Source organism: Aspergillus stella-maris, assembly GCF_047715825.1.
Source record: "Aspergillus stella-maris strain CBS 113639 unplaced genomic scaffold BDV14scaffold_6, whole genome shotgun sequence".
Classification (NCBI taxonomy): Eukaryota; Fungi; Ascomycota; class Eurotiomycetes; order Eurotiales; family Aspergillaceae; genus Aspergillus; species Aspergillus stella-maris.
This window is the reverse complement of record NW_027396800.1, coordinates 427,510-455,413: the sequence shown is the minus strand read 5'-3', so window position 1 is coordinate 455,413 and position 27,904 is coordinate 427,510. Positions and strand designations below refer to the sequence as shown.

Below are 27,904 nucleotides of genomic sequence, written 5' to 3'. Positions count from 1 at the left end.
TACTGTTCACCTTGGTCCGTCGTCGCGTCTCGCGCGAGTCGACCCTCCGGTCCAGCCTCCTCAATTCGACATCTGAGCCTTTTTTTTTTCTCTCTCTATGCCAAGTAAAGGGTGTCGGTGAGCTCAAGCCCCAGCTCGGAGCTTTTGAAAAAAAGGCCTCTGAATCCGCGTTCTGGGTTCGAGCTCTGGGCCTGGCCATGGGACATATCAGAAAAGGCCTAGCAAGCCGTGATGGCTCTGCTCCGGACAACCCAAGTCGGTATACCGACTCAATTGCCGTTGCTGCCTCGTTCCATACTTTCGAGCAAGACATCCGGACGCACGAACTACCAGTTCAGGACATTCAAGCTCAACAAACGCTGAGGATCTACACCGCTACCACAGACAAGTATTTAGGGCGTCAAGAGTGAGAGCTGAGTTTTTTTCTTGGTATGCCAACTGCGAGACTAACTAGCCTTCGCTTTAGGTTCTCGTCGTCGTATCGATGTCATCCCTTCCTCCCTAGAAAAAAGTACCTGTGGCCGTTGAAAGGGATCAAAGACACCCACCATCAACCCATCTATTACCCGTGTCCATGTGTCTTCCCTCGCGCAAAGAGCATGGCAGAGCAAGGGAGTCCGAATGGTGAGTCCTTACGTCTAAGCAAGGCTCAACCCCAACACAATTATTGCACACGTCATATTCTGCAAGAAAACCTAAACTCCAGACTCTATATACAATAATGTTGTCTATCGGTCTAGCGTGTATCTCATGAATCGTACGTCTTGGCTGGAAGGTTAAGCAGGACAAGAGCCTCACCGACATATCGGGCGTGAGGCGTGCAGACCAAGGCCAGGCGCTAGGCGATTCCCTCAGAAATAACCTTCCATTACTGGTAAGCGTTCAGGACCTCCAGCTGGAGACGCCCCTCAGAAACGCTCTTCAACTTGATGCTGTTCAGGTCCTCCACGATTATGTCCGCCCCAGCCGCCTGAAGCTGCTCCAACGTGTGCGTCGTGGTCAATGCAATGACGGTGAAGCCAGCTGCCTTGCCTGCCTTAATGCCCGACGGCGCGTCCTCCAGCACAACTATCGAGGTAGAGTGTTCCAGGTCCAACTTCTTGCGGCCTAGCAGGTAGCATCGCGGGTCGGGCTTGCCTTGCTCCACGTCTTCTGCGGTAACGAGGTTTTTAGGGTGTGTAAGTTCGAGTATCCCCAGCCACCCTTCAATCAATGCGCGGGTGCCCGACGTCACGACACCCCAGTTTGCGCCGCTTTCTTCCAACGCGGCGAGGATAGCCCGTCCGCCGGGGATTTCTTTGGCGTCCGAGCCGTACTCTTTCGGGATTACTCCTTCGATAAAGCTGACATCTGGTTGAGACACCCTGACTTAGTAAATGCTCTCTATCTATACGTAGAGGTAGACTCACAGTCCCAATTGGCTTTTGAAGGGTCATACAATTGTAGTGTGTCGATGCTGCGGCGGCCATGAGACGTAGCCAGAATCACCTTAGGGTCAACTCCGAGCTCTTCGCCAATCCTATAGTATATAGTCAGTCTCCTAGTTGATCAATCCGCGCTAGGTTTATTGCATTCTGTCGGGTCATGACTCACTTGTGCCAGTGCTTTACGATGGCTGCGAAGGATACAGTTAGTAACTCGACTCATAGCAGGAGACTTCATCCACAACCCGTGCAGGTCTAGGAGCAGTACAGTTACTCACCCTCCGTCGAATCGACAATAGTTCCATCAAAGTCCGAAAGCAGTCCATCAAAAGTAAGTACTTGCGGCGGGGCAGAGAACGAGCCAGCGGCAGCCATGATGCAATTGAGAGACGTAGAAATACTTTTCGTCGGTGAAACTGGCCAGATGTATAGCGCTAAGCGTGAATAAAATAAAACTCCTAATAGATGGGAATATAGTGACAATTAAAAATTATAACGAAAGGAAAAAGGTTCGCCATCCCACCTCAGCTCCCCGCTATACATCCGCAAAGCCCCCCGGAGATCGGCGGAACCTGTTTTTCCGGTTATCTTAGCGCGGGAAATCTTCAAAAAAATTCCAGACCGAGATTTTGAAGGCGGAGAAGTTGAGTCCGTGAACTTCATAACAGCTCCGCCAAAATGGTCAAGTTAGGTATGTTATATTCTTGAGCGTCGGTGGTGTACTTGAAACTTACAGGCTTGTGTCCAGGCAAATCTTCCAAGCGGACGCCCGTCCGGCTAAGGCACAAGATCGAGAAGGCCTCCGCGGCGAAGCAGAGGAAGAACAGAAAGCTTGCTAAGAAGGTATTTTCTACTCTTCCCTAATCTCTGACTTTATGTGGTTTCTCCTGGCCGCAGTAGCTGATTTCCATTCTTAGAACCCAGAATGGCGCTCCAAGATCAAGAAAGATCCCGGTATCCCCAACCTCTTCCCACACAAGGAGAAGATGCTCCAGGAGATCGAGGAGCGGCGACGACAGAAGGCCGAGGAGCAGGAGCGCATCCGCGAGGCAGCCCGTGAGCGTCGCGCCGCTGCGAAGCAGAGCGGCGAGGCCGGCGTTGCGGATGTCGCGGGGAACAGAATGGTCGATGCCGATGACTTGCTTGATGACGAGATGGACGAGGATATGGGCGGTGACGACTCAAACCCTATGGCTGCTTTGCTTGCGTCTGCTCGGGCTCGCGCCGCGGAGTACGATGGTGGTGCGGACAGTGACGAGGACGATGACGAACTGGACGAGGACGACGATATGGATGGAATGAGCGAGGATGATGATGAGGATGCTGTCGATGAGGACGGTGTCCCTGCGCTTGTCAACACCACAGGCAAGGAGACCTCCCGCCGGGCATTCGACAAGGTCTTCAAGAAGGTTGTCGAAGCCGCCGATGTCGTCCTCTACGTTCTGGACGCGCGTGACCCCGAAGGCACGCGGTCAAAGGAAGTCGAGCGCGAAATCATGGCCGCGGATGGTGGCCAGAAGCGCCTTATCCTCATTCTCAATAAGATCGACCTCGTCCCCCCCGTTGTCCTCAAGAACTGGCTCATCCACCTCCGCCGCTACTTCCCCACCCTCCCGCTCAAGGCCTCCAACGGCGCCGGCAACGCCCATAGCTTCGACCACAAGCAGCTCTCTGTAAAGGGCACATCAGAAACGCTTTTCCGCGCGCTCAAGACCTATGCCCAGAACAAGAACCTCGGCCGCTCCATCTCCGTCGGCGTAATCGGGTACCCCAACGTCGGCAAGTCCTCCGTTATCAACGCCCTCACAGCCCGCATGAACAAGGGCTCTAGCAACGCTTGCCCGACGGGCGCCGAAGCCGGTGTCACCACTAACCTCCGCGAGGTCAAGCTCGACAGCAAGCTTAAGCTCATCGACTCGCCCGGAATCGTCTTCCCCAATGCCGGCGGCGACTCCAAGAAGAGCAGCAGCAAGAAGAAGATCGACGAGCACGCCCGCCTCATCCTCCTTAACGCCATCCCCCCTAAGCAAATCGAAGACCCCATTCCCGCTGTTACGCTCCTCCTCAAGCGCCTCTCTTCCTCAGAGGGTCTTCTCCAGAAACTGCTCCAGGTCTACGGTATTCCCACATTGTACTCCGGCGAATCAACCTCCGACCGAACAAACGACTTCCTTATCCAGGTTGCTCGCAAGCGCGGACGTCTTGGGAAGCGCGGCGTGCCGAACCTCGAGGCCGCTGCTATGACCGTCGTAAATGACTGGCGCGACGGCCGTATCCAGGGCTGGGCTACGCCTCCTGTCTTGCAGGTCGTCAACACGACGGATGCTGCGGGTGCGGATACGAATGCGGCGCCTGCTGCTGCTGGTGTTGATACGAGACAGGTTGTTACGGAATGGGCTGCCGAGTTCAAGATTGAGGGGCTTTGGGGTGATGGCGATGGTGGTGATGAGGCTATGGAGGAGTAGACTTACTCTAGGTCTTACTTTCCTGCTATCTAATGTCTTTCTTTCTTTGTCGTTCGTTCAAGTCATGTCATGGTCACGGGATACCAGACGGCGTTTAGGGTCAGCAAAAATAGATTACTAGTCAGAGTTGAATCAATGCAGACGATTTTGATGACATTGCGGTGTTTTTATAGTGTAGCCGTTCATATAGTCGTCTGTCGAGTTGTTTAGTGGTATCAGTGGTCATTATGCCATTCTTCGGCAGATATATAAATTCATGGGATTATCCGGCACAATGTCATTCGACGATGTACTAACGATGTCAGAGTTCGAAATCTGCACCTGAATTGGTTTCCAAGTCCGAATGCAAGCCCCCACGAGATACCCCATGGCTACTCTCATCGCAAGGACCAAGAAAATAGGTTTAAGTGTCTCTCTGTCGCTGGCACATACTTGCGCCGCACTATAGTTGACCGTCCACGAGCTCCCCGCGTACGGAACACTCTATGAACTCCGACCTAATACGATTTTCCACACATAATACTAAACACCTCAGAGAGTTCCCAGTACATATAACAGATGTCGTCGAGATGCCCTTGACTACCCATCTGTCGAAGTCTCATAGAAGGTAAGTATGTAGAAAAGTGGAGGTGTGGACGCGCTCCCGGCCGGCCCATCTTCTCCAATTCCACCCATCGCGTCGCGTCCAAATGAAATCACCGCCTTGCTTGTGATAATTTCTCTTCCCAGTCAACCAATCTTTTCCTACCGATCTTCTTGAATCATAATACGACCGGAATCTGAGACTCGATTGAGCCAGTCTACAACTCTCCATCCAACAAGCTCCAGCCTTTACAAAGTACAAAGAACGATTGACGTCCCGCCGCACCGCAACCGCAAACTGCCACTCGCGAGTCGCGACTCGATTTCAACCGTCCAACCACGGAAAGTTCGTTCGACCGTTATATCGCCGGGCCGTAGCAGCTTCGGATAACATTCGAGAAAAGCGGGAAATAGTCAATAAGCAAAATGTCCTCATCGTCACCATTCGCCGACGCGGACGCCGCCGCCGCAGACACCCAATCCCAACAGACACAATCGAAGCCCCTCCAAGCAACAGAGCAACAACTCAAGGCCCGTGCCGAGGGTGTCTCAATTGAGGTGCGCAGCCCATCCTCTGAACAATATTTCAGCAGAGAATCTTCATCATCCCGCGAACAAGCACTAATGTGACCATGGATATGAGCAGGACTACCTCCTCCCCCGCAGCATAACCTTGCGCCTGGCGAAATCCGTCCTGCCGCCAAATACATCAGTGCAGAAGGATGCGGTGCTAGCGATACAGAAGGCCGCGACGGTGTTTGTGTCTTATTTGTCATCGGCGTATGCCCCCCCCCATCCAACTCGCTTTTTGTGATGTTATAGTCATGAAGAAAGCATGGCTAATATCGGCCATATGAACAGAGCGAACGAATCAACCCTCAAACGAACAGTCACACCCGCAGACGTACTTAACGCGCTATCGGAAATAGAATTCGAGGGGTTCAGACCTAGGCTCGAGAGGGAGCTTGATGCGTTCACGGAGAGTAAAGCTGCGAAGAGGAGGCCTAAGAAGGGTGAGGCTGGCCATGGGGATGCAGCTGGAGGTGCAGAAACAGAGAAAGGAGAGGGGCAAGCGGGAACAGAAGGTGGCAGTGGAGAGAAGAAAGAGGCTGTTGTACGTGGTGTGAAGAGGGTTAAGAGGGATGGAAATGGCGCGGATGTTGAAGTTGAAGACGAAGAAGATCAAGATCACGATATGGAAGATGAACAGGAGGCGGAGGAAGTAGAAGAGGAACACGACGAAGACGCAACAGAGGAAGAAGAGGACGAGGACGAGGAAGTCCGTGAAGACGAAGATATAGATCGAGTGGAGGGCTTAGACCACCTGATGGATCCCGACGCAGGCGGTGATACTGATTCCGACGAGGAAGGGCCAGGGAGTCAGTTACGGGGTGATCTGGGGCTGGGATAAACCAACTCTAACAACGCCTTGGACGATGACATAAATGAAGCAACCGAACATGATAGATGATGATGCTCAATTGGCTCATATAATACCTAACCTATTACCCCCAGCAATACGCCACGAAGAAGATGCTCCAAACAATGAATATAAAAGTGAAATATGATATGATGCATGCATTCATTACCACCCTGACACCAACACCAACATCAACGCCAACATGAACTCCGTCCCTGATTGATCCCGCATACAAGCATTAGATGCAAAATATAAAAGACAAGGTAAACCCGATCCACCAGCCAGACAAGTAACGCGGTAACGCCAATGCCGTAGTAGTCTATCAGTGGTATCTCAAACAATGGACCGGAATGATAAGGATGGGAAGAAAGAAAGAAAGAAAAGTCCGCGGTTACTGGCTCAGTAACTCGCTCATCCCCTTGGGGATAGACTTTGGCGAGATCGTCTCGGGGTCGCGCCATTGCGTTCTTGATGGCGGCGTTGCGTCGCCCTTTGATGCGAGACCAGGGAACATTGGTGGGTTTGACGCGTTGTTGCGTACTGCACCTGGCGGTACGGGGTGCATGGCCTTGTTGGTCTCTTTCTCGAGCTTGATTGATTTCTCTTCGGGCATGACCTTCTGCGCCTTTGTGACCCTGCTGAAGGTGGTGATTTTGGCGTTCTTGGCCGGTTCCTTCTTGGTTTGCTTGCGGGCGGCAGGCTTCTTGACGCCCGAGGTTTTGGATGCCTTCTTTGGTGCTTCGCGCTTGGTTGCCTTGAGGACCTCCACGAGATTCTTTCCTTTGCTGGCAGGATTTGAGATAGCGGCCTTGGTTGCATTCTCCGCATCCCCATCGTAGCTTGACGACGGTGTGAGCATTCCTGTCTGCTGCACCTTCGCCTTCTTGGGGGTACGGATAAGGACAGAAATCGGCCCTTGTTCGCTCTTGATACGCTCGACGTCGGCGGAATCACATTCGTCGAAGATTGGCTTCGAGTCGTCGTCCCAGCGCTTTAGCTGGGCAAGCCGTGCGACCTCCTCGCAGTCGCCCTTGACTATCAGATCAAAGCAGTCTTCGAATTCCTTGCCGGAAGGCGGCTCATTGTTGATGAACATTGTGACGCCATTGCGGCGAGTTCGGATTATCGAACATAGACTCTTGACAAGACGACGCACCCCGGGAATCTTCAAGCTAGTTCCCACCACGATTAGCGCATCAGGACGCGAGCGAATATCCGCGTTCATCACGGAGGTAATGGCCTCCTCATCCGGGTTGTGCTCGTTGTACAGGACGAGACGAGGCCTCATCTTTCCAATGCCGTGACTTCGCTGACCGGTCTCCATTCGGAATTGGTTGTTCATCGTACACTCTGGGCATTCAGGCGCGTCGGGGCGGTCGAACATGCCGCGGTCAAAAGTGCTCATATGCCGGCACTTCTGGCATACCATTTTCTCAAGGCTTCCGTGCAATTGAATCGTTCGTGGCCACGGCGCTTTGACGTTCAATGGGATCTGAGTTGCTAGAGGAGGCATTGACGTTTCGATGCCATCGATGTTCTGGGTGTACAAACGGGTGAGGCGTTCGTCGCGAGCTAATCGGGCGAGCATGTGGTGGAAAGCTGTGGGCGAGGTTCTTTCGGCTTCTAGCGACAGCGACCGTACCATCTCCTGGAAGGAGGCGGTCAATATTTCATCCTGATAGACGGCAGCATCAAACATGAGCTTGCCCGACGCCTTGAGGTTGTGCTTCTTTTGCAGGGATTTGAAAAGGCCATCGTCGGAACGAAAGTCGGGAACTAAGTGGTGACATTAGTACAAAGTAGCAGAGGTAGTAAGTAGTAATGGGTCCGTACTGCCTGCAGAAGTGGAAATACCAGCACCAGCGATCACAACAATTTTGCGGTGGCCACGGATAGTGTTGACAAGAAGGTCGATCTGCTCATCCTGGTCGGCGTTTGGAAGGCCGGCGCGCGGGGTGAGATCGAGCAGTTGGGTTCGGCGCTCCTTGGGGCCGGCCACACGGCGCTTCTTTCTGGCGGGCGGTCGTTCGCCTTGGCCGGCGCTAGACTCATCCGGGGACGGCAGGAAGAAGTCTGGAGGCTCGATAGGGGACGATGGCGCGTCGCTCAAGACCGAGTCGTCGTCGGAAAATGTGAGATAGTCCACCTCCATGGCCTTTAGACTATTTGGCGACGGGCAAGATGACGAGGTCGCAGAGGTTGTGATGGTTGTAGTGGTGGTTGTGGTTGTGGGTTTGGTTTTGCGAGGAGCCATTATGACGCCGGTCGGGATGACGCGAGGATATAAGAAAAGGAAGAAAGAAGAGGAAAGGGAAAAAGAGATAGGGACAAAGGGCCGTCAAAAGACTAAAGAATTCTTTGGATGGCAATCATGGATAGATATTGAACAAGTAGCCGGCATCAATTGGGAGGAAAAGGAGGAAATTTGCAGGGTGTCAGAATCGAGTTCTCTGGGTCTTGTTGGAACCGAGAAGAGAAATGGAAGAGAACAGGTGACGGGTCGAGGGGGTTCAAGATGCTGGGAAGAGAGGCAGATTCTCAGTCTCGAGAACAAGAAACCCCGTGACTGCGATGGGGCCCGACCTCAAGACCTAAGAGTGCGCAAATGATGAAGTCAAGAGGGGAAGAGGATGTAAGAAAGACCAAGGAGGAGTAGAAAGGAGGAGGACCCGGACCACAGCTGGGCTTTGATGGTTCTCTCGCTGGTAGTGTTTATTTTGACCCACGGGATTCCTGATTTTCTGGAGAGAGGGAAAGAGATCGGAAAACTCGAAAGGACTCGAGAGGGGAGGAATGGAACAGTAAGAGAATCCAGCAGGATCAGCGGAGGGCAAATGGAAGAAATGAAGCAGATGGAACAATAAGGCCACCCTGTGAACCAGAGTTTTCAGGTCCGAGAAGTATATGCTCTTGACGTAACGCGCCCGTAGCAAACAAAAGTGCTATAGAGCCGATGATGGCTTGCACTCCAGAACTGAGGTTGTTTTCGGTCGCAGAAACCCCTGAACCTGATTGGCTCAAATTCCTCCTGCCAGCGGATGGACCTGCAGCTCAAACACTAATGCGGCTTAGTCGCTCTGGAGCCCGGGTCTAACCTGATGTTTCACACATAAACACCGAAACACTGTCTTATAGTCTACTCTTTCTTTTCATGGTTTCTAAAAGGTGAAACAAGGCTACATTCAAGGGTATCAGCATACTTTCATCATTGACAGTAGTGTCTGTTTTTGAGAAACTGCATTGTCCGAAGAATCTGGAGATATCGTTGGTTGACCCGGTGACAGGCCACACGTGACCACACGTGACGCTTACTAAGCTACAGGACCCACGGCTCCATAATGTGCTAGCCTCGGTCGCTCTTATTTACGAAGCCGACGATGATGGGATGCCTTGATCTGCAGTGCAGAAGCTGGTATTGTAGCTCCCAAAACGCTCTCATTCCCCCCCATTACTGAATGACCTGTGCGCAACTTCAATGCTTTGACGTCTGTCACCCCGCGTTGACATTCTCTCCCCGTCTGCGATCCATCCCGCCGTGTGGATCACACCCACTATGATATCTGGGTGCTGTTATGATTTCGCCCATTCATAGATTCTCAACATCGCTATCCCTTAGGTCGGAACTACCCCAGGGCGCCTCAGAATGCCCTTAATTATGGAGGACGGGATCAATGTCGACGATTTATTTGGCGAATCCACCTCACTTGAGCTGGGTTTGCCTCCGGGCACTACCACCTCCACCAAGGGTCTAGCTCAACGCCTTGATGAGATGAGACTGGTCGGATGTTGCCAGTATGTCTATGCAGTGCTTGTCAGTCTACTTGTGGTGCTGATCTGTCTAGGAAAATTGCGTGGTCGAGGCTTGGATGCATTGCGTACATCTCGCAAGACTCGTCTAGAGTCAATGTCCGCCATCTTCAATGCCAACAGTCAGATGGCAAGTGGGTGCTCAGCGATGAGACGCCATTGAACCAGATCACAGAGGCCCACGATGGCCATGCACTGGTTCATTTGTGCTGGAATGAAACTGGCTCAGAACTAGCAGTAGCTGATTCGTCCGGCCGAGTATCAATCTGCTCCATCCCCGTTGCTCTGAATAGCATCAACGGATCCCGTCAAGCGGCTTTCGATGTTGACGATGATGGAGCTCAGATTGTCGGCATGATGTGGTTGAATCAACAGCGTTCGGTTAGTATCCCCCCTGTGCAGACTTCCATGAACTCGCAGCTCAATTTTTCAGGTACACTCGTTCTACCAAGCGACTAAAGGTCAAGGTCGTTGGGCATATTCACCATTTAGACGGCGTCCGATTGGACCATTTCATCCTGTCAGCAAAGCAGCGCTTCTCTGCATTACAAGGTCTGGAGTGATGAAACTCTTATACCAGAACCCGGATAACCGATGGGCGGAGATAACGGCAGAGCTGAAGAACACGAGCTATTCCGACAGATTTCTGACCCATGCAGCTTTGGTAGCAACTCAAGCTGGTATTTTGATTGCCACGCACTCAACATGCCAAAAGATATCTCTTTATCGAGTGAGCATTTCGTGGAACCCGGCACAATGGGATCCTACGCAGCAAAAACAAACTCCTCCACAATATCCTGTTCCGACTTTCCGATTCATCCACTCTAAGGTTGAAGTACCTTATAACATTCCAAGCAACCGGGGCTCGACCGAGAACCCGAACGAACAGTACCCGCTCACGAGCTCTCTTTACTGTTTAACCTCGTTACAAATCATTCTTCCTGCATCCGACAACTCTGCAGGGTCAACGCTAAACCCCTGGATTGTAGCTGTCTTCTCAATACCTCCTCATGCTATTCTTCCTCATCAACAGCCGCAAGTTCCAGCCAGCGCCATTGTCCGGTGGCAGTTGGAAACTGGCGTTCCTTCTTTGCATCCAAAGTTCGATGAAGTGGCCTCGAAGAAAACAAATATTCAGGTCAAGGTATGGATCCAACTCAAACACTATTCTATCCGCTAACAAATCTCCAGCCGAAAAGTTCACTACGCCGTCTTGAAGATATCACTTCAGATCGTCATGTCATCTCGGTAGACCAAACGGAATATGGCAATGTCCTCGCCATTTCCTATGATGATAGCTCTATCTCTTTCTATGATCCAAAGACCATGTCTGGGTTTGATGGCGTTGACGATGCGAACAATGTCACCAGCCTCGCCCAAGCAGGCTTTCAATATCCTCTTGATGCTTCAGGTTTGTTCTCTTGGCATGATCAGTCTATCACTCCCTGCTAACTGACCTTGATAGGTATACACATAAGTTTCTCTCCAAACGCATGCGTTGCAGTGGGCCTCGACAGCGACGGGAAAACACACCTTAGGATTATGCAACACTCCTACGGTGCAGAGAGTGGTCATTACGACGAGAGTACGTGATGATGAAAATTTCCCAGGGCAATACATGCTAACCAACTCTAGACAAATTTTCTGCAGCCATTGCTGCATTGACATTAGCATTTTGTCGTGGATGCGGTGGTGAAGTTAACACGGACGATATCCTGTTGCTATTAATACGCCAGTTGTCTTCGGGTAAGCCAATTATTTCTCGCTGTAGTCGAGAAATCCTTGCTGATGTACCCTAGATTCCCAAACAGTCTTCCTAAATGAGGTGTACCGGGCGTTGTCCATCAACTGCAACTTCACGACGGAACATGATAAATTAATGAACCACCCTTACATACCTCGTGCCCTCAGCATACAAGCGGCCTTGGGCTTCAAGAGCAAATACAAGGCGCGTAGCTTATCATCCAATGTCCCATGGGCCATCCTCCAACTTCGCCAGGCCGCTATTATATACCCTTTTTTCTTCCAATACAACAAAGGAGTCCAGGCCCCCGAGCCGCACGACCCAGGTGAGAATGCTGCCTTGTGATGCAATTATCTCTCGCTAACCACTGTCAGATGTCGTGCGCATGGTCCTTGGCAACACCAAATGGGCTCTTGATTTCTCCCTATACATCCTAAACGAACTATTCGACCTCGCAGACGAGTTCGAAAGCGTTGCTACCGACCAAGAATCCTTCAACCAGAAACGTTCGTCCCCATATACCCCACTGAAAGACCTCAACCCCAAACTAACCAAAAGCCCAGTAAAAACAACCTCCTCCCTCCCTCTCATAATCCTCCTCTCCAGCATGTCCCGCTGCTTTCTCCGCTTCATCTGCCGCGGCCTACGCGGCATCCACGCTGGCTACGCAAACGCCCCTTTAACTGGTGACTCACGCGTCTACTACACCGAGATCTGCGCAGCGCTTGACTCATCCCCCATCCGCACAGACGTCTACGAAAAACTTCTCACGTACGTTGACTCAGCTGTGAAACATGCATACACGGGCGCTGGGTTCGGCGATACCGAGCGGCCAGGACCAGAGAAGGAACTCCTCGTCCACAGTCGCATCCCGCCTGTCCTTGTCCCTGCGGTCTCGACTATTCTGCGGCAAACTGTTCCCACATTGAAGGCTGAAGTCGATCGCATGAGTATCTACTTGGGAGACTATAGCTGGCTTGGTTTCGGCGCGGATGCACGCACAGAGGCATACCGACGCTCTCGCGACGTTGACATTATCAAGAAAGCACCCATCGCTAGAGGCGGGAGTTTATCATTGGGCACTCAGGGCTCGAATCTAGCCGCCAATGCAAATACCAACGGTAGAACGCCCCAGGGGGGGAACCTTACGAGACGGTGCGTTCGCTGCTGCGAGATTAGTGAGGCGATGTACCCGCCTCGCTCGGTTCTGGCGTTCCGTATGATTTATAAATTGGGGCATTTGAGATCTTGTATTTGTGGGGGGATGTGGAATCTTGAGGGGGCGGGGGCGGGGGGTGGTTAATTTTCCATTCATTTGAACTTTTGAAGAGAGGTGAGGTGACGTGATGAGCTGGTGATATTAGTGTTGTGTGGTAGAGTGTTGGAGAACTACATATATAGTATATAAATGATTAATGATGATGGGTTTGGATATGGATGTACTCAATCTCCACTAAAAAGGTTGTCTAGAACTCAACGATTGACGCCGGTCGCAGTAGGCTGATGGTAATAGCCTGGAAGGCAACTTGTCTCGGGCAGAGCAAGACCGTCAGGTACATAATTACGGGGCATAGTCTAGACTAAGCCCCGTCCACATCTACTTGACCATAACGTAGGGGTGCAGTAGGTAATCTTCAGCAAATTCCAAAGCCCGAGCGATGGCAATAGTGGGTACGGTGCTCTGTGTGAGTGTTACTATTGAGACTCGCTAGAATCCCCCAACTTCACGCAAAAGTGAAAACCAGAAAGGAGAAAGGGTATTAATGTCATTGCAATCAAAGGATTCATTCAAGATCGACCTGCATCTTTTTTCTAAGATACATAATCCATGTCTTTTAGTTATGCATGCAAACCAAACCCCCCAGAGCAGAAAGGCATCTCGGCAGGGCAGGCAGGCCAGGTCAAACGACGTCCCAGAACTCCATCATAGATCCAGACTCGATCCCACTTTTTCCTTTTTAGACTAAAAAGAAATTTACGCCTGTAATCATTTTGTTAGCCAATGGGCCTGGTACATGACTCCTGATTCCGGTTCAAAGCGAGAACGGGATTATAGGTGGTTTCGTACCTTGATGGCGTACTTGCGCTGGGGGAAGTGGATCTCCTGCTTGCGCTGGCGCTCGGTCTTGAGAGTGGCCTCGTGCTTGGTCAGGCGGCGACGGAGGGCGCGGGTGAGGCGAGGGCGGAGGTCGAGGGGGAGGTACTTCTTGTTCTTGTAGAACAAGCGGAGCTGGGAGCGCTGGTTCGCGTTGATGACGGTCAGGACACGAGCGATGGACTTGCGAACGTCGTGACTATAAAAATACATTGTTAGTGTCTTTTCCGAGAAGAATTCATGGTTGGTTTAGGTGGAGGCATGGAATTTGAGATTGAGATTGAGATCGGGTTGGATGCGCAATCGGTGGTGATTTTCGAGGGGTTCGTTTGGTCGATTGTGGTGAAGATTGTCTCGTTCGTCATTTTCTTCTTCGCTGGTTGAATTCTTCTTGTCGATTTGTGTTGTTGTTCGTTGCGACCGGACCGATGCACATTCTTCCTGTCCCAATCTCGAATCTCCGTATTTCCATCCAATTGTGTTGCTTCGTGCTGAAAGGGTAATAATCAAACGTACATTCGCTGTGTCTTGGACGAGGCACCGCCGGTGATCTTTTGAACGCGGAGCTGGGCCAGCTCGGTCTTCAGCTCATCAAGCTGCTTTGTGAGATCATCCTTGCTCTTTCCCCAGAGTTGACCGGCCTTAACCTTGGAAGACTGTTAAAAATCAAAATCAGCATGCCATCCAGCATCGTTTCAACACTGCAAACCGTCCCTGTACGTACCATGGTGGGCGGAGTCTTGTCGAATGGTTGATTGTCGACGTGAGGATTGAAGATGGGCCAAAGTCGGTTTGGGGATGTTTCTGTGGGACTAGGGCTTTTTTTTGCTCCTTGGCGTGGTGCGGCGGCTAAGCGGGCACCCTGGCACGTGATCTGTGGCTGGTGTGGTGGCGCGGTCGATGACATCCTCCGGATCGGGAACTTGTTGGCCGGTCTCCGCTGGAGCCCGTGGTCTAGGTAGAAACAACAGATCCAATTCAGATTGATTGCTCTGCTGCATTCCGCTGGACGGAGAGTTGGCAGACTTGAAGTTTCTTTTAGCCTTGTTCTCCTTTCATCCATAAATACCGAAAATTTCACTTCCGGTTCCCCTACACATGGCGTCCTCTACCGGGTCCGGGTGGGCACAGCTGCGGCAGCAGGCCAGATCTCTGGAGACTCAGGTACGCTCAACAAGATCGGAGATGGCGTAGAGTTCTTCGGGGGAAGTAAGGCTGACTTTTCTGCGATTTCCAGACCGAGAACCTCTTCCACACATACTCCCAATATGCCTCGATGACGAAGCTCCCTCCGCAACCCTCAGATGAGGAGAACCGAAACCACGCTCAGATCAAGGACCTCCTAGAAAAGGTACACCCCGCAAACACTTGTGCCTCAGAAACTGTTGCTTTCAGTAACTAACGCACCTGTGCTCCAGCGCGAATCCCTAATCGCTCAACTTGCCCGCCTCCTCGACTCCGAAGCAACTCTCACTTCCTCCGCCCTCAAGCAAAACAACCTAACCCGCCACCGCGAAATCCTCACAGAACACAAACGAGAACTGTCCCGCCTTACATCCGCAATTACCGAGACCCGAGACCGCGCGAACCTCCTCTCCAATGTCCGCTCCGACATTGACGCATACCGCTCCTCGAACCCCGCCGCCGCGGAGGAAGATTACATGCTTGAGGAGCGGCGTCGCATAGATGAGAGCCACGGTGTGATGGACGGAGTGCTCAGCCAGGCTTATGCGATTAACGAGAACTTCGGGATCCAGCGCGAGAGTATTACGAGCATTAACCGGAGGATTGTGGGTGCTGCGAGCCAGATCCCTGGGGTGAATGCCTTGATGGGAAAGATTGGGAACAAGAGGAGAAGGGATGCGCTTATTCTGGGAGCCTTTATTGGCTTTTGTCTCTTGATGCTGCTTTTCTTCCGGTGAGGGGTGAGCTATGCTTTAGTTGGCCTGCACCTCGAATGGCGTTGATTGGGCGCTTTTATACATGTACCAGTTCTTCTACAATGGGACGTTAATAATGGGCTCGGAGTTGATGGTATTTGGGCTACTTATATTTTACACGCTCACTCTAATATGTACATACAATACAATGATTAACGGATATGCTCAACAACCCTGGCCTTCCTCGGCCCGGTAGTCGTCTCTGTCTCCCGGCTTTCCGCCGGCGCATCAGAACCCAAAGTAATGCGTCGCTCCGCAACAAGCTTGCGCACACCATTGTTCAACGCCTCCAGTTCCTCCGGCCGCGCGGGCCCGCTCCCCGCCCAACGAATCCGGCAGTTCTCATCGAGAAGATACACATACCCAACCTTGTTGTTCATCATCCCAATAGCCTGCTTCAGACCATCGTCTATACCTTTACGAATAAGGAAGTACCGCTCATGCTGCTCCTTCGGCATCTTCCTGCGCATAGACCACATGAACATCCTAATAAGCCAAGCTTTGAGCATATTATCCTCAACATTGATATCAACCTTCTGCACGATGTTGCCGCCCTCCTTGATCGCGTCCCAGAGACCCGGGTTAAAGTTGGGTCCCGTGAATGTAGCGACTTGGCTCTCGGCCCAGACACTCGAGAAGAGGTTTATGACAGAGACTTTGCCGCGAAGGATAGAGGTCGTGTTTTGGGGGAGGGAAGGGGAGTCGAGAGTTGCGCCGTAGAGGTTCGGGAAGTAGAAGGATTTTTCGCGCTTGAAGAGGCGTTGGTTCGAGAGGAATGTTTTGCCTTTGTTGTATTTCATGTTTGTCCAGTCTCGGAAGTAGGCTTTTGAGACTTGGCGGGTTCTGTTGAATGATTGATTTGTTAGTACTGATCGCAAAGATTAGGTATATGAGGTGGTAACGGTATACTGACAGCTCCTCCCGCCTCTCCATATGCTTCTTGAAATCCGTAAAATCATCTCGTCGCTGTCCGAATGACCGCTTGTCAACACCCGTATTCTGGCCTTCTGCAGGAGGGATTCCAGACCCAATGGGCCGGTCTAGTGTCGGGATTGACTCCGTCCTGGGGTCGTGATGCTGAGGGCCAAAAGACTGAGGCTTGGCATTTTGCTCAAACTGGATTTGTCTGCTTGTTGGGGTCTTTTCTGGGGTCGGAGTTTGTTCGTCGCTGTTCTGCGTCGCATACGTGCGGAGAGAGGTTCGGGGTCGCAGGGCAGAGACGCTGCGCAGTTGACAGTTTAGGCAGCGAGTGCTTTGCCGTAGAGAGGGCTCCAGGAAGGAGGCGAGGAGCGTTGAGGGCTTCAACATTGTGTGAGTTGTGATTGTAATGATATTGAGCTCTAATGCGGCGTTCAACTTTTTGGTTGGTTCCGGGGAGTGGAATCATTGGAGATCCCGTGACCTGGCGATATACTAAGGCCACTTTAGGGCGTCTACTCTGTAGGTAAGCTGCCTCGAGGCAAATACAAGGTATCGTCATTCTACTAGTGATGACTTCCTGACATACATTAATATGATAATGCCCGCCAACGACGATTTGGTGCGACGGAGCTAGAAAGGACTATGCAGACGTGCTGCGTGGGCTCTAATGGGCAGAAGTGTACATCGGCCAACTGCCCCAGGGTCAAATGAGAAGGATCTGAGAGCGTCGGCTTTCTTTTCTGATCTATGAACTGCGATCCAGATGCAGACTCGCAGAGACGATAACCACGTGTGTCGAGGAGGGCTCAGTAAGCGGTTGCTTGCCGGCGACAGCTCAGCATAGCTTCTGCGATTTTCCTTTGTGTGCATGAAAGCAATTCATAGCTGTCAATGCAATTGGAACAATCGGAAACTTTACTTTTTATCAGAATTTTCGAAATGCGAGGCCATATGCGACCCTTCCCGGAGGGTCCAGAAAGTGGGATATATATCAGCTAGCATCGGAACCGCGCAAGAAGCGGTCACTGAAGTAGAGTAAGAAAGACTGCTGTGTAGTGGAAACCGTGTGTATATTTGTGTGTGTGTGGCCAAGAGCCAGTCGTACAGAAACTTTGTCAGTTCCATACCAAAGGTTGGGTACATTCCCTGGCGGGAGACCCTGAGGCAGTCGCCTCCATCTCGTTCTGAACCTCTCCAGTTCTTCATCCTCTGGCCTCCCATCATCTAGAGACATTTTCTATTCCCTTCCTGGTCACCGATCTCATCACCGCCTGACAAGCGGTGAAGCGCATCCTGAGCTGTGCCCAGTCCCAGCTCGTGAACGTGAGGCGGCAGGTGTCAGACCGCCCTTGCCAAATTCCTCGTTTTGCCGCCTGCTCCCAACGCTCTTCCTCCATCCCCCCCTCAATTTGCTCTGACGTTGTATCGTCTTCTTCACTTTTTCTTCATCAGCTCTGGCTACTGGGCTTTTGACTTTGCTGATCTCATTGCCCGCAGTTAACTCACCGTGTCGGTGGTGGTTGTCTTACTCCCATCCCTGCACCGCCCTGGTCGCGTTTCCCTTTTTTTGCCAACCCCCATCTGCCCTCTATTGTGTGCGTCACTGTCATCCCACTTTCTTGACAAGACTCCCTTCTTGGTGAGAAGGGCGATCGAATCTCGGAGCTACCAAAAGCTCTTTCGACTTCACTTTCAGGGTCTCGAGCCCGTGTTTTGTCGTTGAGCCCCTCTTCTCCGCCCGCAATCCACCTTCCATTTTCTGCCACGCAATCTGAACGATGGGTCGCAAACCCAATCAACTCATCCTCGAGTTCTTCATTCGGGGGCAGAAGCTCGAGGATGCCAGTAACCGCTACCAGCATACGTGCAAGGCGTGCGGTGAAAAGTTTCCCAAAGGTCGCATTGACAGTCTAACCAATCACCTTGTGAAGAAGTGCCAGGCCATTCCGCTCCGGGACCGACAACGCGTCTTGTTGCGACTCCATGAACTCCCAGATCTCGCCGACGGTGATCAGAACAAGGATCCTAATGCTCCAGGACAGAAAGGAAAGCCAGGCGACGTGAACTACACGACGCGACAGAATTTTGACGGTTTGAATGTGTTAGCCGAAGCCTCGAGACAGGTTGGTGCTTCTGATACGACGAAGCGGGGAGGTCCTGCTTATACTCAGTCCGTTACCGTTGGGGGAAAGACTGTGGTCGTTGACCCAGCACTTGAAGCGGAGGGTTTTCAGGGTCATTCTGCTCAACCTGAACAAATGGATGAGGATGTGAAGATCCCGGGTAAGTCTCGGTCACTGCTTGTACTTAGCTTGTCCCTAATGCGCTAATGTGCGAATATTTCATAGTCTCCCCTCAACAGTCGCCAACAGACGCGACGACGATACCTGCGCTTCCCACTACCGGTTCGCTTGACCCAACCTCGTCCGCCTCTCCGCCGCTCCCGGAGACTTCTATGACACCTGACCCAACCGCCAATTCTCGGCAGTCGCAGCTGTCCATGATTGCCGCATCTGCTAGTGAAATGGTACCTCATGGCCTCCCGTTGGATCATGATCCTAGCACTGGACTTTCTGACAGTTTGCCTAAGATGGGTTCCTCATGGAACCAACAGCTCTCGACTCAGGAACAATTGTTGTTCGATAGCCTCCACGAGCATGACCCGACGCTGACCGCTGCGACGCAACGCGCTGCTTCATTCCCTCGCCCCATAGCGATGAATCCAAACTCTCAAGCCAAGGGCTTTGTGAACGAGTTTGGTAATTCTACTAAGCCCGCTAAACCCAAGGTGCGCGGCCGATTCTCTGCAGCCAGACGCCGAGAGGTTCAGGAAGTTCGAAAACGGGGTGCGTGTATACGGTGTCGCATGCTGAAGAAGCCTGTAAGTTTGGATGAATATGCTTAAATATCAACACCCTAATTTGTCTAGTGTTCTGGTGACAGCCCGTGTACCACCTGCGCCAGCGTCGAGAGTGCGCGCTTGTGGAAACATCCATGTATCCGCACTCGAATTGCAGATGAGTTTGAGTTATACAATGCTAGTATGTGCCCTGATCTCTGTCAATTCGTCAAGTTTGCTGACATTCCCTAGACCTGCATGCCACGTTGGCATATCACGATGTTAGTAGTATTAAAAATCAGGTCAAATTTGATCACTACGCGGGCCGCATCGAAGTCACTCATTTCGAGGAGAGCATGATCTTCGTGACCTTCAGTGGACTACAGGGTCACAAGGCTTCAACGTCCACACTCGATCCTCAACTTCAAGGTCTTGGAGACGAGACGCAGTTCCAGGGGCCTCTTCAAGAGCTCTATCTGTTAGACAATGATCAGGATGACCTCCCAGGGAAGATCGAGATGTACATCAAGAAGACTGCACCATTTTTCTACGAGCGTGAGGCTTCCGATGTCATGAGGCCCACTTTGATGCTGGCCGCAGAGCTGGCGCAGCAGAAGAAGGTTTGATTGCCATATCCTGAGGCAAATGATCTAAATTGCTAATTTGACGACTAGGATCTACTTTTAGAAAGAGTATTGGAGCTGTGGGTTGCTACGCATATTCTGGTTGATGCAGAGCTGCACTGGAAGACTTTCAGCAATCCGACTCTGCCGCCTGCTTCTCTGCATTCTCTCGCCCAGCCTACGGATGACGGCCGTATTCCCATTGACGAGATCACGAATGCCGAGTCGTATGCGCTGCTTTGCGGCCAGCTGCGCTCCGCAACCGAGAAGCGCGCGGCATCGCTCAGCAAGTCTGTTATGAACGACCTGGAACGGAGGCTGCTCCAACGCCAACAGAGTGGCTGGTTTGAGACCTTCCTGGTGTCCCTCATTCTGCTCAATTGTGTTGAGAGGACATGCTGGCTGTTCAATTCCTGGGAGGACGAGAACTTTGCGCAGCGCTGGCCCCTTGACAAGCGACCTACATACTATGCATCGCAAGGTGACCGTTTCTCGGACATTTTGCATATGCTGTTGAAGATGCGCAGCTTGCCACCCAAGGCGACCCCACAGCCGGACAACGGGATCTTGAAGGCTGTCGATGGTAGCGACGAGAACGCAATTCGCTGGTTCGAAATGATCAAAGTCTCCCGTGAGTACAGCATCCTGGTACCATGACTTGAAACTAACGACATTGCAGCGCTTTTCCTTGAACAGCGTCAAACGGCAGTGTTTGATCCGACTGATTCTAGGTCACTCGACTTCCGTTACGGTGCGAAACTGCTGCCACCAACCAATATCTATGCTTGAGCGACCATGGCGATGCCATTGAAGGACTTGATTAGCGGGCACCCTGACTTGATGCGAGTAGAGCGGGGATTATTCGGACTGTGTCACTGTAACCTACTTTTCTATTTTCTAACCTTGAAAACCTGTATCTTTATAATATAGCCCGGAGATGGAAGGGAACAAGGAAACAAACCAGGGGAGGGGGGAAAGAGGGAGGTGGCTTTGCTTAAGGGGTTATTATACTAGGAGGCGGTAAATTGAGCAGTTCCTTGGGGGAGAAGTCCTCTGTATGTATAGCGAGCAGCACAATAATACTAATCATCACTGTTGTGTACACTATTCCTGAGTCATGTCCCCTGAATTGATCCTCGGCATTCGCCAGGCACAGACTTAGCTTCATCTGCAGTCTCGACTGTTTAACGGTGCCAGAGATAAAGATCAGCAGCGCGAGGCCGCAAAGAGTCAAAGCTTCTGCTGCTAAACTGGCGCCGCCTCTCCACGCGATCTTTGCCTGTTTGGGCTTCATCAGGAGAAGAAGAAAGTCAACGCTGAGGAAAATCGCAGGATCGCGCAGGGATTTCGTGTTTTCCTTAATTTCACTCCACGCTTGCTATAGAGCTCCCCGTTATCGCTATACTATTCTTATTATTTCTTAATTCTTTAATCTCGTCCAGTTCCGCCCTGGTCATTCTTCATTCCTTATTATTTCTTCATTCTTTTGTCTACCTACTTTCTGTCTCAGTTGGCCCTGGCCTGACACCACCAGTCCTTGCAGCCCATCCCCTGCAGCTTCAATTTTCCTTCAAAGAACCTAGATTGACCTCGCAGACGTGCAGTAGTTGCAGATGGCCTACGCTTAACAAACGAAAAGGGGGATCGATCGCGACTTGTTTACATCACCTCCAACCGTTGTCGCTGCGCTGTACCTCGTGCTGCTGCCAATTGACGGCTAACAATTGATACATCACCACCATGTTTTCGACACATCAACACCCGCCGCCTGTCATCCCGCCGTCGCCGACCTTGTCCAACCCGGACATGATCCTGCCCTTCGACGACAACGAGCGAGAAAATTCCACCCCGTCCCCTCCATTCAACCTCCCTTCCTTATCCCACCTGCAGTCCTTCTACGAAAACCGAACAAATTACTCAACCCCCAACGGATACAACAACCTGGACCCTACGCGAAGTAACGTGCCCAGAGCCCAGAAGAAGGCCTTTCCGCGCCACACGTGGATGCACGAGGGTCACGATGCTGCCTCGCGCCGCTTGTCGGATATAGGAGAGGAGGATGCCGCGTCGACGTACCGCAATTCGGTGCTAAGGAACTCACAGGTCTCGGGGACGTCGCGGGGAAGTCGTGTATTGGAATCGCCCGCTGAGATTCATGAGTCGGATGCGGAGAACAGAGCGCACAGCAGCTCGTCGAACTCAACTATCAGCGGCGCTAGCGAGACTTCATCTTGGGATGGGACGAAGGGCCGCGCACCGGACTACGTGGCTGCGCAGGAGAGTCGTGGCTCGAGAAGTGAGCGTGAACGTCGCGTGGCCCCTGGGCAGGGGCAATCGAGCGCAAATGCACCTGCGCCAGCGGCCAATGAGGAGGGCGGCCCAGATGAGGACCTGTCGGCCGTGATTCTGGAGAGCGAAGCAGAGCGGATCTTGGAGAATGCGAAGAAGCGGTTGTCGGTATGTACATCAGTGTTGGGTTTCGATGCATATGAAGGCTAATTTTGGCAGCTTATGGAGGGAAACCTGACGCGTGCTCGCTCTTCGATGCGCTCTACTACCCCGTCGCAATCATCATCGCCAGTGCCTACTTCATCCCCAGGTTTAGGACAGCCCGTCGGCGGCTTATACCAATCTATTCACCGTGCGGCCGATCGCAGGTCTTCCCAACTCCGGCCGCGGCAGACCTATAGTGCGCAGGATACATACAGCAACCGACACTCGCGAGTATATAGCGAAACCAACCTGCCGAGCCAGTCAAACATTCGGACCGATCCGTCGCGCTCCGTGAGCGCTATGGGCTCGAGCACGAATTCCAATTTTCATAATGACGACCGGTCGTTTCATTATGCTCCAACCCGCGCGTACCTGACTCACCGTGCGTCGGTCTCCTCGATGCACCGACAAGCGCGCAACGACCGCGCATCCTCCGACTCGCCACCGGTGTATGAAGAAGAGGAGCAGGAGCAGGAAGGGCCGATGGCGATCTCCAGCATGGACGAGTTCAACTCAGCCTATCCCGTTCTTGATCCTCCTTCACGGTCTCAATCCCAGCTCCAAGTACGCGACCTGAGAGACCAGATGAAGGGCCTTCATATCAAGATTTCGACTCTTAAGGTGAAGGCGCAGGAAGATGGTCTGCGACGCCGCAGTTTGCAGAGCTTGCGTACACCAAGTCCTCTGACAGCTGCAACTCACTGGTATGCCAATCCGCTTGAGCATGGCAACCGCAACAGCAACTCCCATCTGAGCGCGACATATAATCTCCAGTCTCCTCTAAGAAGCCAATTTGACGGCAGCGGACATACATCTAGCAGCAACTCTAACTCGACTGTTCTTGATCCTCAGGCCCTGCCTTCGGAACCTAGATCCTCGTCAGACGAGGATATTCTGCCACCATTTGAACTCACCGATCATGAGGACGACCGCTCAGCTTCAGAGAGTCTCTACGAGGACGCAGAGGAGGAAATTGACCGCGAGGCGCTGGAGGAGATCTTGCGGGAACCTTTGGACGATGACCTCGCAGAAGGCCTGGAGGATTTTCCTGGTATGCACCAGACCGACGATACTCCGCACGAAGAGCGCGAGGATGCCTTTGACTACGAGCACTTCATCCTGCACAGCGCATTGGGCAACTACACCCAGGCGCGGATGCGCCGGCCAAGCAACGCGTCGGAAACATCCGTCGAGACCACCCGACCCATCAAGGAGCGGCGCTCCATGCGATCCATGCGTTCCTCGCGCTCTATGCGGCACTCACGATCCAACAGCGGGAACTCAATCTCTACCGTCGCCACTTTCGCGACAGCCGCTGAGGGAAACTCGGATGTCGAAAGTATGCTCTACTGGGACCAAAGGTTCAACGATGGTATGTTCCCTCAACTCCAGACTAGCTCAAACGCAGTCGAACTAACTATCCTAGAAATCGAGCGCCGTTACGCTGAAGAGGCGTCTGACGATGAGCCCGAACAACGCTCCGACACCCCTGACTCCCAACGCACCCCTCGTCGAACAAAGTCGAAATCAAAGTCAAGACACCTCACTGTCGATGTGACATCGCAGCGCCCTGACTCCGCTGCAACTGGCTCCGCAACACCAACCTCTCTTGCCTCATCGCTTGTATCTACTGTGCGAGCGGCCGCAAGTCCTCACCCAAACTCGACAAACAGCCACCTCGGCATCAACGAGGATGACACGCGCCTGCTCGAGCATCTCTTCAAGAGTCTAGGCGATGTCTGCATGAACCTGCAGGAGCTCACCACCTCCGAGGACTACGACGAGAAGCAGGCGAAGGTGTTGAGGAGGCGGTTGGAGGGTGCGAGACGAGTTTTGGACGGGGAGCTTGACTAGACACTCGCTTCCTCTTTTCTTATTTATAGTGCTTAATTGTGTGGATATTTGATTGTGATACCCATTATATAGTCGTGGTGAATTTATGGTTTAGTACGGTTAACGTTTGAAAGAATTGGACGTATATCTTCTGCTAATGTATTGAATATATTGGATATATGTCAGAGACGTTGAAGTAGATAAAATCAACGGAGCAGACGGAGTTAAGCCAACCCCCTCAGCACGTGTCAACGCGCCACGCGATTCCCCTTCCCGATAAGGAAAATCCGAATCATATCTGATCTACCCCTCGACCTCGACCACCACAACACCACAAAACAATCTATCCTCCTTACCTCCTCACAATAATAACCCTCAACAACCTCTAATCAGCAATCGCATTCTCACAACTATCTCACCCAAACCCACAAAGACCGCAAACGCACGCGATCGAACTCAGAAACCAAACCAAAATGACAAACCGCCGCCTCCTAATCTTCCAAGAAACGCCCCTCCACCCGCAACACCAGAACCAAATGTCGCCTACGAACCCCCTCACGCCAGCGCCCTACAACATCCAACAGCAACAGCAATCGCAGCCGCAATTCACATACATCCCTATTAACAAGCTCGGTCTTCCCGTTCACGGGCCGGGGAGTTTACCGGAGGGGTTGGGGGTCGGGAGTCTGTTGAGTTTGCCGTTGAGGGTTATTAGTGCATTTACGGAGATATTTAATGGGGTTAAGTATAAGGGGTGGTATGTATTATCTTTCCTTCCGTGGATGTATTTGGGTTGAGGGGTGGTCTAGGGTGGAATAAAGGCTGATGTGTTTGTGCGCGCAGGGCGATTGTTGCGGCGGGTCCGTATAATGATCCTACCCTGGGCGTGGGCTCGCCGGGGGGTGTTGGTGGGACGGGGAAGTTTTATGCTGTTGTGCTCGAGCAGGTTAGTCCGCCTGAGGGGTCGGGGAATGGAGGGTCAATTGGGGGTGCGTAGCGCGTTCTGGTCCTGGGCGGACTGGATTGGTTTGTGAGTTGCACTGCTGGGTCGGATGGTTGTGTGTATGCTATGCTGCTATACTGATTTAATAGGCTTTTCTCTGTATAAAGTATGTCTAGGAAGGTTTGACATTGGAGAAGATGGGTTGTAAATAGGCTCTTAGGATACCCTGGTTTACTCGAAATGGTTCAATGACAGATTAATTGAATGCATGAACAAAACGAAGAGGTATTTTTTGTAAAACCCTAGGAAAAATGCATCTGTATAAATAGCAAAGAAAAAGTTATATCTTTAAGCGATCTTCCCCAACAACAACCTCGCGCCAGAACTAGCAGGCCCCTTCTCCTCACTCTTCGCCGCCTTCTCCAACTCCTTCTTCCCCTTCTTCAGCGCCTTCAACAACTCGCTCCTCTTCTCAAACTCCTCTGACTCCGCCAGCGCAACAATAACGAATACATTCGACCCCGTAGCCCAACTCATCACCTCCTTGCCAATCTGTCCATAGAGCAGACCACCAAAGCCAAGTGCAGGCTCAACCTTCTCGACCTTCTTCTCAGCGGGGTTGAACCGACCACCCTGTACAAGACTCTTCAGCATCCGCCCGACGAACGGCGAGTCTTTGGTATCCGAGCGGGTCTTAGCGGCTTCAGCCACAGCCGCAAGGGCAGCATCTTTCTTGCCGTCCGCGGCGTCCGCGTCGAAGAGGACTTCCGCGAGGAATTGGCACCCGAAGCTGGATTCGAGGAGTACGTCTGCGCGGGCGGTAATGAAGTCGAGTAATGGCGGGGACGCTGCCTTGATGAGTTCTGCGCGGCGGATAGAGGGCTCCTTCTTCGATGTCTCCTTACGGATTGTGCGGATCTCATCGATGATAGCGTGGTCGCTCTCAGGGAGAAGCCACTTCATCTGCTTCTTTGTATCGGTGTGGTTTGCGTTGGCGAAGGGGTAGAGGACTGGAATGCGTGCTGTCAGGTCTGTGGCTTGGTAGAGGAGTTCTTCGTTACGGGCTTCCTCGTCGGAGATATTCTGGTTGAGGAGTTCAGGGAATATAAGCTTTGACGTTAACTTCGTGTCGTCGATGACTTCGTACGCCGCCAACAGGACAAGGTGACCATGCAAATCACCGGCCATCATCTTGACTGTGTCCTTGTAGAAGCGCGTGAGCTGTTTCCTGTCCTTGGCTGTTGAGTATGCGAGGGCAAGACACATGAGGCGCGCGCCGGAGGCAGTGAAAGCAAGGTTCTTGACGAGGTCACCCTCTTCATCGCCCTTGATTAGCTCGATGAATTCGGTGGCTTCAGAGGATCCGGGCTTGACGTTCAAGAAATACTGCAGCATTGCGTCGTGCAGCATTGTGAATCCTGTCGTCTTCTTCTGGATGAGCTGGTTGATGAGCTCGAGGAGGAAGCGCATGATTGGCGAGCGCTTGGCTGGGTCTTGTTCTAGGATGACCGAGAGTTCAGAAGTAGGTTTCTCGCCGGCCTTCGTATCGCGGAAGATGGCGAATTCCGCGCCGTACCATTCTCGCAAAAGGTTGGCCTGCTGCTCTTTCGTCGCAACGGTGCGGTAAATGTCATCGAGGATCCACGATGCCTCAGGGTGTCGAATCAACCGCTTAACCTTGCCATAGAACTCGCCAATAACAAGATCCCGGACCTCCGTATCCCCATGCACAATCAACTTTCCAATCAAGAACTTAGCGTACTTGCTCTGCGCAAGCTCAACGTAGCTCCCCGTCAGCTCACGAGCAATCTGCTTCCGCTGCTCGGTATTCGCATATTTCAATGCCGTCTGAATAACGCGGACAGAATCGTGCTTGAAGACGAAATCCTTGACTCGGCCGGTAATGATCTCGAATAGCTCAGCAATGAGCTTCTTGCGCTCTTCGAGCGGGACGTGCGATTTCCGGCGCAGGCGCTCCCAGAGCTTTTTGGAGCGGGCGATTTGGTCGGCGTTGGGTTTTGCGGCTTTGCGTTCGGCGAGAAGGGCTTTTTGTTTTGCGTGGGATTCGCGGGAGGCGTTGGCGTTTTCTATGTATTGAGGTTAGCACGGTGCGTAAATCTATAGCGGTTTGGAAGGCTAGAGATGAACATACTCTTGACCTCGTCCTCCTTTGAGCTCGACTTCTTGTCTTCGTCATCATCTTCTTCCTCCTCGTCCTCATCGACATCATCCATCTCGACGTCTTCCTCAGCATCTAGATCCTCAATATCCGAATCCTCAACATCATCGACATCGAACTCGTCCTCGTCGTCGAAATCTTCCTCATCACTTGACTCCTCAACAGGCTTCTTCTTAGAAACCTTCTTGTCTTTCTTTCCAGCCTTCATGTTCTTTCCCTTTCCACTGACCTTCTCACCCTTCGAACTCTTGACGGACTTGCCCTTTACCGGCGCGGCCTGGCTCTTCACCGGAACGGCTGTCTTGGTCTTCGTCTTCGTGCGCTTCCCATTGCGGTCGTCGCCGGTATCAACGCGGCGCTTGACTCCGACCATATTTAATATGAATCTCTATTGCAGGAAATAGAGAAAAAAAAAAAGGGGGGAGATATGGAGATATTGCACCTGGTATCAAATCTCGGCTTGGCTGAGATATCCGACTTTTTTTTTACTGCCGGGTTAGGCGGTCGCGGGTTGTTTGCATTGTTTGTGGCGCGATAAGATTGGGGTGCGGAGCGGGATGGATACGGATACGCAGTACGGAGGGAGGGACCAATGA

At 52.1% G+C, this 27,904-nt stretch overlaps 13 protein-coding genes across 13 annotated transcripts; 8 read left to right on the top strand and 5 right to left on the bottom strand.

Annotated features, from left to right (window-relative positions):
* The first annotated feature begins 73 nt into the window (after nucleotides 1-73).
* On the top strand, nucleotides 74-948 carry BDV14DRAFT_118217 (uncharacterized protein). The gene is made up of 3 exons (XM_073765826.1): nucleotides 74-406; nucleotides 467-874; nucleotides 941-948. The coding sequence occupies exons 1-2, from the start codon at nucleotides 198-200 to the stop codon at nucleotides 720-722; spliced, it is 465 nt and encodes a 154-aa protein (XP_073632092.1). The 5' UTR covers nucleotides 74-197; the 3' UTR covers nucleotides 723-874; nucleotides 941-948.
* On the bottom strand, nucleotides 869-1,799 carry BDV14DRAFT_196446 (HAD family hydrolase; the record flags this gene model as incomplete). Its single annotated transcript, XM_073772450.1, has 4 exons — nucleotides 869-1,350; nucleotides 1,410-1,519; nucleotides 1,594-1,615; nucleotides 1,703-1,799. The coding sequence occupies 4 exons, from the start codon at nucleotides 1,797-1,799 to the stop codon at nucleotides 869-871; spliced, it is 711 nt and encodes a 236-aa protein (XP_073632091.1).
* Nucleotides 1,800-2,058: 259 nt separating this feature from the next.
* On the top strand, nucleotides 2,059-4,042 carry BDV14DRAFT_166364 (putative GTP binding protein). The gene is made up of 3 exons (XM_073767474.1): nucleotides 2,059-2,115; nucleotides 2,173-2,267; nucleotides 2,342-4,042. The coding sequence occupies exons 1-3, from the start codon at nucleotides 2,103-2,105 to the stop codon at nucleotides 3,887-3,889; spliced, it is 1,656 nt and encodes a 551-aa protein (XP_073632090.1). The 5' UTR covers nucleotides 2,059-2,102; the 3' UTR covers nucleotides 3,890-4,042.
* Nucleotides 4,043-4,393: 351 nt separating this feature from the next.
* On the top strand, nucleotides 4,394-6,082 carry cbfA (putative CBF/NF-Y family transcription factor). The gene is made up of 3 exons (XM_073765825.1): nucleotides 4,394-5,029; nucleotides 5,118-5,251; nucleotides 5,333-6,082. The coding sequence occupies exons 1-3, from the start codon at nucleotides 4,898-4,900 to the stop codon at nucleotides 5,880-5,882; spliced, it is 816 nt and encodes a 271-aa protein (XP_073632089.1). The 5' UTR covers nucleotides 4,394-4,897; the 3' UTR covers nucleotides 5,883-6,082.
* A 200-nt stretch (nucleotides 6,083-6,282) lies between these two features.
* BDV14DRAFT_187474 (putative SIR2 family histone deacetylase (Hst4)) lies at nucleotides 6,283-8,043 on the bottom strand (the record flags this gene model as incomplete). The annotated part of the gene is made up of 2 exons (XM_073770956.1): nucleotides 6,283-7,667; nucleotides 7,725-8,043. 2 exons carry the CDS (start codon nucleotides 8,041-8,043, stop codon nucleotides 6,283-6,285), a joined length of 1,704 nt encoding a protein of 567 aa, XP_073632088.1.
* A 1,491-nt stretch (nucleotides 8,044-9,534) lies between these two features.
* BDV14DRAFT_196442 (mediator of RNA polymerase II transcription subunit 16) lies at nucleotides 9,535-12,745 on the top strand (the record flags this gene model as incomplete). Its single annotated transcript, XM_073772449.1, has 9 exons — nucleotides 9,535-9,683; nucleotides 9,734-10,079; nucleotides 10,132-10,842; nucleotides 10,890-11,109; nucleotides 11,164-11,283; nucleotides 11,334-11,444; nucleotides 11,498-11,767; nucleotides 11,817-11,948; nucleotides 12,006-12,745. 9 exons carry the CDS (start codon nucleotides 9,535-9,537, stop codon nucleotides 12,743-12,745), a joined length of 2,799 nt encoding a protein of 932 aa, XP_073632087.1.
* Nucleotides 12,746-12,863: 118 nt separating this feature from the next.
* Nucleotides 12,864-14,430, bottom strand: BDV14DRAFT_166357 (60S ribosomal uL29 domain-containing protein). Its single transcript, XM_073767473.1, has 4 exons — nucleotides 14,262-14,430; nucleotides 14,054-14,193; nucleotides 13,511-13,736; nucleotides 12,864-13,423 (listed from the first exon to the last, which is right to left on the bottom strand). Exons 1-4 carry the CDS (start codon nucleotides 14,262-14,264, stop codon nucleotides 13,418-13,420), a joined length of 375 nt encoding a protein of 124 aa, XP_073632086.1. The 5' UTR covers nucleotides 14,265-14,430; the 3' UTR covers nucleotides 12,864-13,417.
* A 37-nt stretch (nucleotides 14,431-14,467) lies between these two features.
* BDV14DRAFT_166355 (putative vesicle transport v-SNARE protein Gos1) lies at nucleotides 14,468-15,639 on the top strand. The gene is made up of 3 exons (XM_073767472.1): nucleotides 14,468-14,701; nucleotides 14,775-14,888; nucleotides 14,956-15,639. Exons 1-3 carry the CDS (start codon nucleotides 14,636-14,638, stop codon nucleotides 15,457-15,459), a joined length of 684 nt encoding a protein of 227 aa, XP_073632085.1. The 5' UTR covers nucleotides 14,468-14,635; the 3' UTR covers nucleotides 15,460-15,639.
* BDV14DRAFT_196439 (mitochondrial ATPase complex subunit ATP10) lies at nucleotides 15,630-16,785 on the bottom strand (the record flags this gene model as incomplete). The annotated part of the gene is made up of 2 exons (XM_073772448.1): nucleotides 15,630-16,320; nucleotides 16,391-16,785. 2 exons carry the CDS (start codon nucleotides 16,783-16,785, stop codon nucleotides 15,630-15,632), a joined length of 1,086 nt encoding a protein of 361 aa, XP_073632084.1.
* Nucleotides 16,786-17,899: 1,114 nt separating this feature from the next.
* Nucleotides 17,900-20,752, top strand: BDV14DRAFT_118102 (uncharacterized protein). The gene is made up of 7 exons (XM_073765824.1): nucleotides 17,900-18,681; nucleotides 18,747-18,925; nucleotides 18,989-19,279; nucleotides 19,328-19,439; nucleotides 19,490-19,857; nucleotides 19,912-20,491; nucleotides 20,540-20,752. Exons 1-7 carry the CDS (start codon nucleotides 18,177-18,179, stop codon nucleotides 20,647-20,649), a joined length of 2,145 nt encoding a protein of 714 aa, XP_073632083.1. The 5' UTR covers nucleotides 17,900-18,176; the 3' UTR covers nucleotides 20,650-20,752.
* Nucleotides 20,753-21,442: 690 nt separating this feature from the next.
* BDV14DRAFT_118095 (uncharacterized protein) lies at nucleotides 21,443-24,306 on the top strand. Its single transcript, XM_073765823.1, has 3 exons — nucleotides 21,443-22,317; nucleotides 22,369-23,725; nucleotides 23,780-24,306. The coding sequence occupies exons 1-3, from the start codon at nucleotides 21,601-21,603 to the stop codon at nucleotides 24,205-24,207; spliced, it is 2,502 nt and encodes an 833-aa protein (XP_073632082.1). The 5' UTR covers nucleotides 21,443-21,600; the 3' UTR covers nucleotides 24,208-24,306.
* Nucleotides 24,307-24,659: 353 nt separating this feature from the next.
* BDV14DRAFT_196436 (uncharacterized protein) lies at nucleotides 24,660-25,183 on the top strand (the record flags this gene model as incomplete). The annotated part of the gene is made up of 2 exons (XM_073772447.1): nucleotides 24,660-24,943; nucleotides 25,030-25,183. 2 exons carry the CDS (start codon nucleotides 24,660-24,662, stop codon nucleotides 25,181-25,183), a joined length of 438 nt encoding a protein of 145 aa, XP_073632081.1.
* Nucleotides 25,184-25,230: 47 nt separating this feature from the next.
* Nucleotides 25,231-27,744, bottom strand: BDV14DRAFT_118081 (uncharacterized protein). Its single transcript, XM_073765822.1, has 2 exons — nucleotides 27,282-27,744; nucleotides 25,231-27,216 (listed from the first exon to the last, which is right to left on the bottom strand). Exons 1-2 carry the CDS (start codon nucleotides 27,679-27,681, stop codon nucleotides 25,478-25,480), a joined length of 2,139 nt encoding a protein of 712 aa, XP_073632080.1. The 5' UTR covers nucleotides 27,682-27,744; the 3' UTR covers nucleotides 25,231-25,477.
* Nucleotides 27,745-27,904: the final 160 nt, after the last annotated feature.

Excerpts from the sequence above, each read along its gene's own strand:
- BDV14DRAFT_118081 (XM_073765822.1), bottom strand. The coding sequence starts at position 27,681 with ATGGTCGGAGTCAAGCGCCGCGTTGATACCGGCGACGACCGCAATGGG. Across the intron at positions 27,217-27,281 it reads AAAGGAGGACGAGGTCAAGA|AAAACGCCAACGCCTCCCGC; the intron begins GTATGTTCATCT and ends CTCAATACATAG.
- BDV14DRAFT_118102 (XM_073765824.1), top strand. The coding sequence starts at position 18,177 with ATGGGTCGCAAACCCAATCAACTCATCCTCGAGTTCTTCATTCGGGGG. Across the intron at positions 18,682-18,746 it reads TGAGGATGTGAAGATCCCGG|TCTCCCCTCAACAGTCGCCA; the intron begins GTAAGTCTCGGT and ends AATATTTCATAG. Across the intron at positions 18,926-18,988 it reads CCGCATCTGCTAGTGAAATG|ATGGGTTCCTCATGGAACCA; the intron begins GTACCTCATGGC and ends AGTTTGCCTAAG.
- BDV14DRAFT_166364 (XM_073767474.1), top strand. Across the intron at positions 2,268-2,341 it reads ACAGAAAGCTTGCTAAGAAG|AACCCAGAATGGCGCTCCAA; the intron begins GTATTTTCTACT and ends TTCCATTCTTAG.
- BDV14DRAFT_118217 (XM_073765826.1), top strand. The coding sequence starts at position 198 with ATGGGACATATCAGAAAAGGCCTAGCAAGCCGTGATGGCTCTGCTCCG. Across the intron at positions 407-466 it reads AAGTATTTAGGGCGTCAAGA|GTTCTCGTCGTCGTATCGAT; the intron begins GTGAGAGCTGAG and ends CCTTCGCTTTAG.
- cbfA (XM_073765825.1), top strand. The coding sequence starts at position 4,898 with ATGTCCTCATCGTCACCATTCGCCGACGCGGACGCCGCCGCCGCAGAC. Across the intron at positions 5,030-5,117 it reads CCGAGGGTGTCTCAATTGAG|GACTACCTCCTCCCCCGCAG; the intron begins GTGCGCAGCCCA and ends GGATATGAGCAG. Across the intron at positions 5,252-5,332 it reads GTGTCTTATTTGTCATCGGC|AGCGAACGAATCAACCCTCA; the intron begins GTATGCCCCCCC and ends CCATATGAACAG.
- BDV14DRAFT_166355 (XM_073767472.1), top strand. The coding sequence starts at position 14,636 with ATGGCGTCCTCTACCGGGTCCGGGTGGGCACAGCTGCGGCAGCAGGCC. Across the intron at positions 14,702-14,774 it reads CCAGATCTCTGGAGACTCAG|ACCGAGAACCTCTTCCACAC; the intron begins GTACGCTCAACA and ends TGCGATTTCCAG. Across the intron at positions 14,889-14,955 it reads TCAAGGACCTCCTAGAAAAG|CGCGAATCCCTAATCGCTCA; the intron begins GTACACCCCGCA and ends CCTGTGCTCCAG.
- BDV14DRAFT_166357 (XM_073767473.1), bottom strand. Across the intron at positions 13,737-14,053 it reads TCGTCCAAGACACAGCGAAT|TCACGACGTTCGCAAGTCCA; the intron begins GTACGTTTGATT and ends GTATTTTTATAG.
- BDV14DRAFT_118095 (XM_073765823.1), top strand. The coding sequence starts at position 21,601 with ATGTTTTCGACACATCAACACCCGCCGCCTGTCATCCCGCCGTCGCCG. Across the intron at positions 22,318-22,368 it reads ATGCGAAGAAGCGGTTGTCG|CTTATGGAGGGAAACCTGAC; the intron begins GTATGTACATCA and ends TAATTTTGGCAG. Across the intron at positions 23,726-23,779 it reads GGACCAAAGGTTCAACGATG|AAATCGAGCGCCGTTACGCT; the intron begins GTATGTTCCCTC and ends TAACTATCCTAG.